Raw genomic sequence first — 13128 nt, 5'->3', positions numbered from 1 at the left:
GATTTGAAAACAACTGTAAGTAGACGTGAATGGATTGCTCTGCTTTTGGAAATACTGGTATTGTCATAATTTAATATACAAGCATGTACTTTCAAAGAAAATAATGTTGAATGAAACAAATGATTTTTACCTTGAATTTCAAATTTGACAAAGAGTCTTATAAGTTCATTTCAATGTTTGTGCAGCATTTTAATGACTCAGACGGAGGGCTTGATTACAGTGCATTTTGATACAAATTTATATTTTTAATTGCATGCCATGCATTTTTTTCTCCTTTCCTTATCTTGTTATAATTACACTAAAATTCAAAGAAAAATGTTTCATAATAATCATAAAAGTACATTATATATTTTGATAAAAGTAACAATTCTCACTTATTTTACAATACGAACAAAGTATTTACAAAAGACTAGTAACTTGAACAACAATTTTGGGTAACAATATGCTGGGTAGTTTACTCATTAATACATGGGTACCTCATTCAAAAGTCTGGTAATCACAATCTTTTAGCATTACAATGCTTTATGATGAAGCACCATTACCAACTGATTTACAAAAAATATTTAATGCACTTCTATTAAAGACGCTTAAAATTACTGTCCACCATTGAAGAGTATGGTGGGGTAAATGTGCATTCCAGAATATTTAAATGTCTTGCTTGCCCTGGCAAATTTTTACAGTGGAAAATGTGACAGTTGGTAAAATCCATATCCATTAAAATACTTCCTCATACACATCTACTAGCATTATGTAGTTGGAGCAACTGCAGGAGGCTGTGTGTTGGATGGCATTTTATTCTCATGCCCACTAGTTACCATTGAAGATGAGAGCAGGACAGAAGCCTGTTCAGGAGTTGGACAGCCAACAAGAAGTTTTTCATCGGCAGTATAATTGGTATTCAAAATTTGTTGTAGCTGCGCAAAACTTCCAACAACATTGTTCTGAAAAATCAAAAAATTCAACAATAAGTACCAGAGAATTCATTTCATCCACATTTTGACATTTATATCAGGAGTGTCCAACCTGTTGGGTCTGCTGGGTAACTTTGGGAGAAGAAGAATTGTTTTGGATCATTCTTTGATATAACGATAGCAATAATGGCTGATAAGCAAGAAAGGTTTTATGGATAATATCTGTGATATTCAATGCTGCATTGGTTAAATGTACATCTGAGTTTAAAGATGGAAATTAAGGGTAACCATAATTATCTCTTGTGATAATTAATAGAGAAAATATAGATACCCACGTGATAAAACTTCATTTTTTAAATTTGCCAAAATGAGCACTTTTAAACCAAATTGGTATGTGTCACTGTAATTAAGAAACTATGACATTAATAATTGGTTCAAGGGAGGTGAGTGGTTGCTATTCTCAGTTAACTTTCGAGGTGTTCATCAGCTATCTTGGTTTTCTTGGTGTAGTTCTTCTTTGACAATAGTTGGTCACAATTATGGTTACTGCCAAAAAGCAAAGATCTATATACGATATGGTCGTGATATGGAGGAAGTGGGATTTATTAAATTTCAGTAAAGAGATCAAAGTTAAATTGAATTCAAGATTTCAGTTGCAGTTGAAAACTACCAGGGAAAATATTTACATAGACTGAAGATGGGAGACTCAATGATTCAAATATTTTGATAATTTTTCCGAAAATTCGGAAACCAATCTTTAAAGTCCTGCATCAAATTGAAAAGCAAGGTTACATACTTTTCACTGTTCAGAGAAACATGTTTAGCCCAATGTGTCAAAATGCATTAATTTTGTATACCTTAATTTGAGCTTGATATAATTTCAATCCCATTACCATTATGGTTTGACACATTGAACTGATAAGTTGAATTTCATCTTGAAGATGTCCCAGAGATATTACACACACTCCCAAAAGGATTAAAAATGGACGCTCTCGAGCAATTAGAGATTAGAAGGCACTTGGTGAACCCCAACACGACACTTTGTAATGAGCAATTATTCCCATACCCCTCCCCACTCCTCTCCGAGAAACTAGCCTGGAAATGGTCAAAACAATCCATCAACGCACCTGCGAGCCCCCACCCCCCTCAAATCCTTCCAACCCTCCCCGCCCCCACTCTGTCCTGAGGGTATATATGCTTGCTCTGTCTGTTTTGCAAATTTGTACCTGATGATGCCACAAGTCGGTGAAACACGTCGTGCCGTAAAATAAAATCTGTGGAAAAGTACGAGTCTTTCTTTCTATTTCAATAATGGATATCAATTACTTCCACGAAGTGAAGCCTGAAACAATAGAAGATATTAATACAGTTTAAAATCATTTAAATGAGCAATAAAAGCCATTAAAAATGCTAAATCTGTAATTTACAGTAAGGCCAGTTGCTATCTGCCTTGCTACCAGCTATGACTCACATCATTTCCATAAAAAGTAACACAACATTCCCAATTCTCAACTTCTACACTTCCTAAGAGATAACAACATTCATCACAAATCATTAAACCTAGCTGATTCCTCCACTCTTATATGGACAAAGACATTTGAAATACACCCAAAATAGTATTAAAAACACTGTTAAGTTATTAGGTTATGTTCATTTAAAATTGATTGTTGGACCAGCACAATCATGGTCATCTTGGGACGCACACGGGCCACAGATTGGACACCCCTATTTATATGCTTAATAAAACAGCTCATAATCACTTACAGAAGGACATTTAAAATATTTTATTGGGTCAAAACTGACTACCTTCCTGAAAACCATACATGTTCAACCATTTGAAATCAGCACATAAACTAATGGTTTGAAAATTCCTCGTAAACCCTGGGAAAAAATCATTAGTCTACATTTCAGTACACTTAGAACTTGCTAAGACTGCGGTTATATATCCTTGGGCAGAAGATACGGACATACATTATGAATCCAAGAGGAAAAAGAAACAGATTTTATCCTGAAATACAAAGTGGGATTATAAAGAAATTATTTGAGGAAATGATAATCTAAAATGACAGTGTAAATGAAAAATATACATCTATTACAGAGCATTACAGAACGACACAATGTGATTTTATTTTGAGAGACAAAAATAATAAATAATTGAACAATAAAATATCATGAGGGGATTATCAACCACTGACCCAATACCAAAGGAGGAGATTATTTAAATGCCACAACAAACAAGTAATTTTCAGCAAAGGTGTCCACCACAATCATTGTAAGAGAGTTTTATCCACAACACACACTCCGTAGAACTAAGTATTTAGAGTCTAAATGTGCATCTCAAAAATATAAACATGCATTACAGTCATGTTCAGTGGAAAGATTTTTATTTTTTGGTGGTCTCTTGTTCCAGGTAGGTTTGGGATGGACACAGGTTGTACAGTCCTACATTTCTTAAAATTGCCTAACAAGACAAAACACCACAATAAAAAACCACAGCATGTCTTCCTTCCATTCCACATATTTGTACTTTCAGTCTACCTTATTCTGTAAACCGTGCCTATTCCTTTCTTCCCCCTAATTCACCTGCCAAACATTCTCCTCTTTATCACTGTCTTCAACATTCTATTGCCAATCAAAATACTCTGCAGCCACCTTTCCTGCCTCCTTGGGATTCCTCTCTGTCCCCCCTACATGCCTAGTACTCCTAGTTTCCCTTTCCATTTGTTAGGGAATCGATAAAAGGAAACCATAAACACAGTAATCAACCCGCAGGTCAGTTTAGTAGGTGATGGTAGAGTTCACCCAGTACTAAGCCCTATACGGCGTGTTAAATTCGCACATCAGGGTAGGGGGGCCAGTTCCTTTCCCTGTGCTGGTTATGGTTTCCCAGGAAGACCTGGTACCCGAAAAATCACTTTAGCTTGGGTAGAGCTGCAGGTGCCCAGAGTGCCTTGCCTGGGAATCGAACCCAGGACCCTCTGGTCAGCAGTCCAACGCTCTACCCACTGGACAACTGCGACCCACAGGGGATCAATATCTTCCTAAAACCTGGAAGACAGTTAAGATAGCTTTTCCCCAACAAGAAAGCTGGACTTAACTTTTAAGGCTAACTTCACAGAGGAATTACCTAGATGCCCTAATTATAAATACATTGGATAAGATAACAGACGGGGTTTATAGTTTCAGATCCCCTGTACCTGAACTAGCAAATATGTGCATAGAAAAAGGAAAGACTATGGAGGCAGCTTCATAAGCAATTTTACAGACCTCATTATGGTTAACTCCTCTTATTTTACCCTTTCCCATGGTAGCCAGATCCCCTGACACACCAAAATGTCAACACAGATTTATGAATAAATGAAGCTTTTCCAGTCTCCTTGTAATAAAAATAACACAATAAACTTGTGAAATGATTGAAAACTAAACTTCTGGGCCATTGTTAAGGTATGTGCATGAATGCATTTTAGGCTTGTGTCTATGTTGACATTACTGTGTAAGGAAAAGAGTTTGGACTGCATAAGATTTTACAAGAATACTAACTGATACAAAGGAACAAAAAAATAATAATAATTAAAATTCTGTACATACAGTAGAACCTTGCACAATGAGCGTAATTCGTTCCACAATGTTTCTCATGAAGTGAAACATTTTCCCACATAAATTAATGTAAAATGTGTTAATACATTCCATGTTATACAAAATAAATTATTTACAAGGTTTATCCAAAGAAAATTACATATATATGAATTGTTTCGGATCATTAATCATTATCTTTTCTTCTTATTGTAAAATGAACCAACCTGAAGTGCAAATTAGATTTGTAGAAAACAAAAAAGAATCAAAATAATTAGTTTTTTATCAATTAAATATTCCCAGTTCTTTTTTACTAAAAAACGGTCCAGAGACATTTGTTATTGCTGATTGGTTAGCTTTTCGTTTATCCATATGAGAAGCAACCTTTCAACATAGTTGATATTATGTAACCATTGTGTATTTTTGTTACTCCCTTTGAAGGACTGTGTCACTCCCTCTCCTTCATCTTGCCCTTGAGGATAGTGTAATTCATTTACGACAACCAAATGCATGTGCATGCCAGATCAGCCATGCTCACATTTCATTCTTGCTTTTCAGTGATTTCACTTTTCATTTCCATGGTTATTTCTATTCTCTTACGGACGTCTGCTTGCCGCTCTTCCTTTGGTGACATTTTAAAATCTATACACAATATATTATTAAACTTTCCAAAAATAATATATCTGAACAAAAGTTTGGAAAAATGCGTGATCACCAGAGACAGTAGGATACCAGCAGAATGAGTGCTAAACATAAACTGAAGCAGCAGACGTACATTAACTCCACGAATTACCCTCTCTACTCGTCACTCATTATGCAAAAAGCTGCTTATTTTGAGAGCCATTAAAAAAAAATATTTTTGCTCATTATGCGAGGTTCAATTGTTTTTTATTTTGAAATAAATTTTAGAGAAATAGTAAGAAAAGTAAATGTCACATTAAACCTTCAAAAGCATAAGGTCAATACTAATAACTAGTGGAAAACAAGAAATTGGCATCTTAATAACATGCCTGCCCTGTCAATAGATACATTTATAAAGGAATAACTTTTGTTCCAAAAAAATAATGTGTTAAGACAAAAGTCAATTCTAAACATTTATGATTTTTTTTGTATCATAGATTAAAAGAATTTCTAATTTTTGTCAAAACAAACAAAGTATAACATGGTAATTAAAATATAGTCATTGCTCAAAAGGCTACCAATATTAGCAACTCAAATTTCATCTATAATTTTACACTGGATAAATATTTAATAACATCACATAAATTATTTTAATATCATAAACAGAAACTCACCTTAATTGGCCGGAAAAGTATGAATTCAGTTTCCCTGTTGGCAAGATACAGCCTTAAACTGCGTAACACAAAGGGCAATCTCAATTTAATTGATCTTTGAGTGAGTCTAATTGCTTCTGCTGCTTCTTTAGGGGTGAAAGGTCGTTTGGCCGGCAAATCATCACTTGCAGCCTGAGTTCCCAGACCAGAAACTAGCTGATTTTGTGATGCCTGGAATAGATCGTACATTCTTTTTGTTACATAGCAATATGCCAACTAGATCATCTTACAATCATTCCTAAGATACACAAAGAAACAACCACATACTCTTGCACTTGCAAAAAAATCAATCCAATCATTTTATTTTGTATTTGTTGAATTACTGCATGAATGTTTGTTGAAAAGATAGCCTAGGTTCAGTTTCTTTCTTACTACTAGTTCTTCATTGTTCAATTCTTCCCATTTCAATTTACAAGCATGTTTTTTGAGATATTTTTACCATTAAGTTCTTTAAATCGGAGTTTGTATGGAGTAATGTACTCGTAAGTTTAGAAAATGCACAACATATTTTGCAATTTTTGTGATATATTTCCACAGGAACAAAAAAAAAGGTTGAGATTTAAAAACTAAACAGCTCATAAAGGCAACAAACCTTTTCCAAAAGTGCTGTTAGAGGCGAAGCCAGAAGTTGGGTAGCATGGCCAAATAATGCTTCACAAGATGACTTTAACCTTCGATCCAATTCCTTACGAGAGTCCAATAGCTGCTCTCGTACTTTTGGAGTGGCGCCTTCAGCTAACAACCCAAGAAGAGACCACCATGTGGTCCCACTCACACCATTATCAGTCGAGGAGTTCACTGAAGTGTTGTTGTTGGTGGTAGGTGGACTTGATAATGAAATTCGCCGCTGAACAAATCCAATTGCTGAATGAAAACAAAACGATACAGGTACATCACAAATAGAAAGGATAAATTTTGAAGGTGAATTTACCACATCAAAAAAATTACCTGTATTTTTCACTGAGCTAAAATCGAGACTTGTTTCAGTCACGGAAAAGTCACCCTGGAATGGAGCCGTCTGTTCTCTCAGGATGAGTAAATGCTTAATTTGGAATAGTTCACCATCGACTGGTCCCTGGAATATTCAAGAATAAGACTTCATACGTAATTCTATTAAATGTTTTCTTAACTCAAGATGGCACTTAAATGACTGACAACTTGATGCCAATTGCACACACACATATTTATGCATTGTTTGGCGAGTGGTTCACTCAGAGAGCAGATAATTAAAGAGGCTCAAACAATTACATTTTTATGTTTGCTCACTCCATCCAGATTTCATTTTGTTTTCTTACAAATACCACCGAAGACAGAAACCCCATTAGAGTCGTCTATCTTCCCTAAATATCCAATCATTTTTCTTTTTCAATATGGTAAGAATATAATTATTAATAGCAATATCAAATAACATTGCATTAACTGTTGGTTTCAAGGCATGACTTTCTGGAATCGATTCATATAATAATGAAAAACTATAACTTGCTGTATTTCCACAATATTTTATTTAGAAGTGAATAAATGCCACAGTCGAAATGGTTTTTCAAAGGAAACTTTGTTCTAGGACTTGTATTTTAGAAGCTAAACTTTTGTCAGACATTTGAAAGCCACAAGAAGACATGCTCAAGCCTCATGGGACAAATTGAACTAATGTTGCTGATATTCTAAAAAAGAGAATTCCATCAAGTTACTTATAGTCACATCAACACCATAAAGGGTTATCAAGGATGTTTCCAGCTCACTAAGCTATCCCATTCCCTGTCAATCTCTCCATTCCCTCATAGATCCTTGAGACATATCTTCCACAGGATGGCCATTGAAAAATCACAGGATATATGAAAATTTTCCAGATCAAGTTATGCACTTTTCCAGATTTTGTTCATAAATTTACAATACAGATAAGCGCATGAAACCATGATAAAAAACATGCCTTTTATTAAATAATGTGTGGATTCTACTGAAAACCAATTTATATTTTAAAAAGATGTGTAATACTCCTTTTAAATTGAGAAAAGACTTCTGATGGTTCTGAGTAGAGTCATGGAGCAGGGCAAGTACTGTCATTGTCTCCCGAGTCCTGTTTTGGTCCTAACCTGTTCTAATTGTTGGCTTTGAGCATTGCTGGTGGGTCATTCAGATACAAATTACAGGGCATAAAGGAGGAGGAAGCACACTCTGTGAAAGCACAGCTATCACAGGTTCACTTATGAATAAGGAAATGAATGTACTGCCACTGATTCTGTTAAAATACATGTATTGCAGGACATTTTTGCAATTTCCCAACAATTCCAGGGTTTCCAGACACTTTCAAAATCCAGTATACTTCCAGGTTTTCCAGTCATGCGGCCATCCAGTCCCATTGCCTGATTCTGATAATTCATCCTTTCCTACCCTTGTAATTCTTTCCCTAAATACTTCCTTCAGTTATGATCTTCAGAAAAATATAGCTCACATTACATCAAATTAGTTTTCCTCTCCTTATCGTCAAGTGTCCTATATAGAATTACTCTCTTCGCCCATTCTTCAACATAAGTAATTATAGTGTATATTCTTTGAAACGTCACATATCTCACAATCACAACATCATCATTGCATATTTCTAATGAATTTCAATGGGTGTTAACTAAGCAAGTGATGGAAATGGATAATTACACTCTGTTCTTGCACACTAAACAATGCTTTGAACTTGAACACACCTCATAATTATTCATTCATCACACTGTCAATGCATTTTACTGACTTCTTCCTTCCTCAGTACATTTGGTCATCTGCAAAATTCTAACTTATGGTAATTGATACCAATATGCTAACTACTTAAATGAAATAAAATACCCCGTTTTAGGATGAATCATCTCCCAAAATTCCTATATGGGGATGGTCTAAAATAATTTTGCTTATCTTTTCTTTCCAGGTACTCAATCTGGCAAGAGTTCACCCAGGGTTATACCTTTCAAAATAAATACATTCCTTCTTTTCACACTTCATTACTTTATGCCAACATAGTTAAACAGACTATGGGTGTGACTATGTATGCATGACATTTCTGAATAAAACAAACCCATGGAAATATTCACCTTCTTAGAAGAGATTTCGTTGGATGCCAATGTCACACTTTCAACACAAGCTGAAAGCACATCATGAGAGAGTCCTCGGAATGTTGCTCTATCCACACACCTGTGCAGTCTTGAGAGGCAGGCCAAAGCACGTCGGACAGAGGGATACCACATGCCATGTAAGTCTGCTGGTGAGGCTGTAACATTTCAAAAATAAAACTTTAAAATACATTTCCAAACAGCCTATTGCTACCGAGAAGTGATCGTTGTTTTTTTAGTAAAATGGACACAAATCAGGGTCTTCATGCATAAAAAAAACAAGCCCAACACAATTAATCAAATAATTTCATAGGCAAGTGTACTTATAATGAACACTGGAGAAATTTTTTTAAGTTAACGACCAATCTACCGTGAATCACTGCACCAGAATGCCATAAAACAAAAGGTACTTCCTGTTTGCAAGTAGGAGATTGGTTAGAAAATGACAGGGAAGAAATCTTAGTTGTTGTGTAGGTAATTAGCCCGACTTGGCATAATTCATATTTTCCTGGCCACCAATCAACCAGTGTAATCAAGATTTTATCCTAAGGATATTGGTCACAATCATTGCCAAGGGCATTAGAAAATCATTGTGATACACATAAGATGAGAAATAATATAAACAAAATAGAGTTTATAAGGTTTTTGAGATTGGAAGCCTAGGTTAACCACTGCATTATGTCATAAACTAGAACAGGTGAAACAGTTCCCGTATCTTAAATGGATTTTGAAATAAAAGGATCAAAGTAGTATGGGCATTAGAGGAAGAATTGCATTAGGCAAGGAAGCCTTCAAAAGTAGGACGGAACTGATTACAGGAGTGTTGAGTAACAATATTAAGAAAAGATTAGTGGAAACTTTGCATGATTTTGTATGACACAGAAACACGTCTGCTTATAAAGATACTAGGTGTAGATTTGAGGTTTTTGAAACGTGGGTGTGGAGAATGATGGAAAAGGTAAACTGGATGGAAAGGAAAATAAACAAACAAGCACTAGGCATGATGATGGACTGAGGAATGCTGGTAGAGATCGAAAGGAAACAGGGAAGGTGGATGCACAGTATGCTAAAGACTGTGATAGAGGGGAGAAAATAAGACATTATAGGTAGAGGTAGAAGAAGTATAGGGACGTTGAATGGAATGAAGGGCAATAGAATGCATACGGAATTAAATTACAGTTTACTGTAGTGTTAAGTGCCAAGTTGTTTGTGGAGGATTGCAAATGTACCATTGTTCGTACTATGCCCATCCAAGACCTACCTCGAAAAGAAAAATACCTTATAACAATAATACAGTTTAGATCCTCTTACCACAAAAAGCTGGGCAAATAATAAAAATTCTTCAAAATTAGCTTGGTTACTTAAAAGCCAATTAGTTATTCTTACTTCCAGCTTGAGATCGTCCAGAATGCTCTCCTCCGCTATTGATGATTGCAGCTACCTCTTGAGATGTGGCTGAACCCAGGGAAACAACAGAGTTACGAGACTCTGACCGCCGAAGGCCACTGTATTGGCCAGCCGATATGCTTTGAGCTATATTCTGAAAAAAGAAATCAAACTCATTTATTCATACAGCAGTAAAGTTGACTTTCATTACTCAAGGAAGATGAACATAACTGATATTTCACTCTAAAAAACCTCTTATAATTGTCACAAAAAACAAAACTCAGATGAGAGACAACATGAGTATTCATTCTTCTTCTTTCAGAAATAGGGTACCAAAACATTGAAGCTTCTTAGATGATAGGAAATGTTATACTCTTGAATTTCATGCCTCAATTTTACAAGCACATAAGCAATGCTGTTCCATTTTAGGAAAACTGTGGAGGCTTGGAGAAATGGGTACAGTTTTTTAAGTATGACGACGGTTATCGACTACATCCCTGAGAAAGTTTTGTAACTGTGATAGCAATAATTGCTTTGGTTATGTACAATAATCCTAACAATTATGCATCTATTGCCAATGATTACATAACAATTGGAATTATGACATCAATGGATTAGGCAAGTAAAATTAACTTTAAATGAGGATCATCACATACAGTTTGCATCATATTCATAGAATCATACAACATTTAATACCTTTTTTCTCTTTGATGAATTTACTTCCATAATAACACCAAAATGCATCAACAATAAAATGCTGTGAGGTTGAAATGGTATGATACCGGCCAGTAAGATATAATACTCATAATTTTACTATACTGCATATCAACTAATAATATTTTTTACATACAATGTACAGTATTGAGAATACATGACAGGTGTATAGGGCACAACAATGGGACATTAAGTCAATAAACGTTGATTTACGCGTAGATGCTAATTTTTCAAATGTAAAAATTCAATTTTCTTCACATTGTGTTAACATCAAAATAGTTTCATCTTTTCAGTCTGATCCAAGTATTTTTCATGAATTCTGACCCTAAAAATCAGGGTGCATCTTATTGCCCATAAGATGCACCCTGATTTTTAGGGTGCATCTTATGGGTGAAATACGATAATCTGTTGTTACTCAAGGTGTTTCCAATTCAGTAATCATTAGAAATGTATATTTATTACATGACACTGATATAAAATCCCAATTCAAGTAATCCACTCACCTCCATCATTTCTAACTTTTCAGGGTAAGCAAGGTCACCAGGTGATGGTTTGTACCCTTGAACGTCAGAACGTAAATAAAGATAAGTTCTGAAAACTAATCTTTCTTGCACATCCTGAAGAAGTTGTCTCGCCACCTTACCAAATGCTTCCAATGCATCAGCTGAAATGGTAGCGAAAATAATGAAGCTGAATTAAACCCAGGTAATGCAAATTATAAAGAGAAAAATCATGATCCAGGAAAGTGATTATTTTAATCACCACCATTATAATATCATTCTTCCTGCTCATTTGTCTATGTAATGCCCTTGACAAATTTTCCCATTTTCTTAATTATTTACAGAAAAATAAAGGGTTATCAAAGATTTACTTGTTCCTTATAATAATAGAATAAGTTACTTTTCGCCAGGCTAACCGTTCTTAATTAAATGCAAAAATCAATTGGATACAGACAAAATTTCTATGTCACAGTCACCATTCCCTTGTGTTATTGAAGGGATCAAACATCAAGAAACAAGGTAAACAATGAAATTGAAGTGCAATTAACTGAAATTGACAAAAACTGTAATTAAATAATTTTTCCAATTTTCAACATGAATTTTGTCATTTAAAGTTATTGCTTTGGTTTAAGGCATATTAGGAAATTCAACTCATGTAAAAATATGCATTCTTGTTCATATTTCTTTACAACACAGTATAATTTTTCATATGGTCAGCATTCACTAACTATTGTTACTCAAAAACCTTCAAGTGGTATACTTTTGCAAAAAGGAATAATGAGGATTTGGGAACATCTGAAACTACCGTCTTTACAAAAATTAGTTTGAAATGAGACTAAAATGAAATACTCTTTTCTTCAAAGCTGCTATCCGCTTAGGTACTTAACTATCTTGAACAAAAATTGATTACAGCAAAAATAATTACAATTACTAACTACCTATGTATAAATAAATCATGATAAATCATGGCAGGATTAAAATAATGGTGATAAGTGATTTCTACTGTTTCAGGATTGCATCATAATGAATGATTCCCATATTAATTTGAAAAAAAAACCTTTATTGCTCTGAGCAATATTGATACGTATGATGCCCCTCTGTCTGCAGGCAATTCCCTAGGATGGCCATAGGACACAAGAGAGAACTTTTTCAACTGGCCCCAAGAATGAGTCTTTTTTAATATAAAATGTGCTCTAAAATCAGCCTGTATCTTATGGTCTGAGGGTATTCAAGTATAACTTTGACCTATAAGTCCTATAAGAATTCTATCAGATTAATAAGAATTGTATTATTTACATCACAGCAACATCACCATTAAAACAAAAACTTACAGATACCATTTCAATTTTAACTGGATGGAATTCAAATGAAATGAAACAATACAACCCTAAACTAAAAATGGACTGAAAGAACTTCTGAAGCATCCGAATAGGTACTTGCTCATCTGATCACAAATTGACTACAGCATGAAGGTAACACAATCAAGAATTAGAGTTGACTTAAGAACTGACTATCTATGGGTGAAGAAATCATCATCAATCAGGGAAGATTAAAATAAGGGTGATAAATGATCCTTTATATATTTTCTTGTTATGAAACTCTTTGAGGAATTAAATGAATT

General features: G+C 34.6%; 1 protein-coding gene across 1 annotated transcript; it reads right to left on the bottom strand.

The window, feature by feature from the left end:
- Positions 1 to 204: 204 nt before the first annotated feature.
- On the bottom strand, positions 205 to 11671 carry LOC139689646 (conserved oligomeric Golgi complex subunit 3-like; the record flags this gene model as incomplete). Its single annotated transcript, XM_071586826.1, has 7 exons — positions 205 to 941; positions 5780 to 5989; positions 6411 to 6682; positions 6767 to 6893; positions 8890 to 9065; positions 10294 to 10447; positions 11511 to 11671. Coding segments are annotated over 7 exons (1295 nt in total), but the record flags the coding sequence as incomplete, so codon positions are not given.
- Positions 11672 to 13128: the final 1457 nt, after the last annotated feature.

Source organism: Hetaerina americana, unplaced genomic scaffold (genome assembly GCF_022747635.1).
Source record: "Hetaerina americana unplaced genomic scaffold, ioHetAmer1.1.p SCAF_265, whole genome shotgun sequence".
Lineage (NCBI taxonomy): Eukaryota > Metazoa > Arthropoda > Insecta > Odonata > Calopterygidae > Hetaerina > Hetaerina americana.
This window is presented reverse-complemented; position numbering and strand designations above follow the sequence as displayed.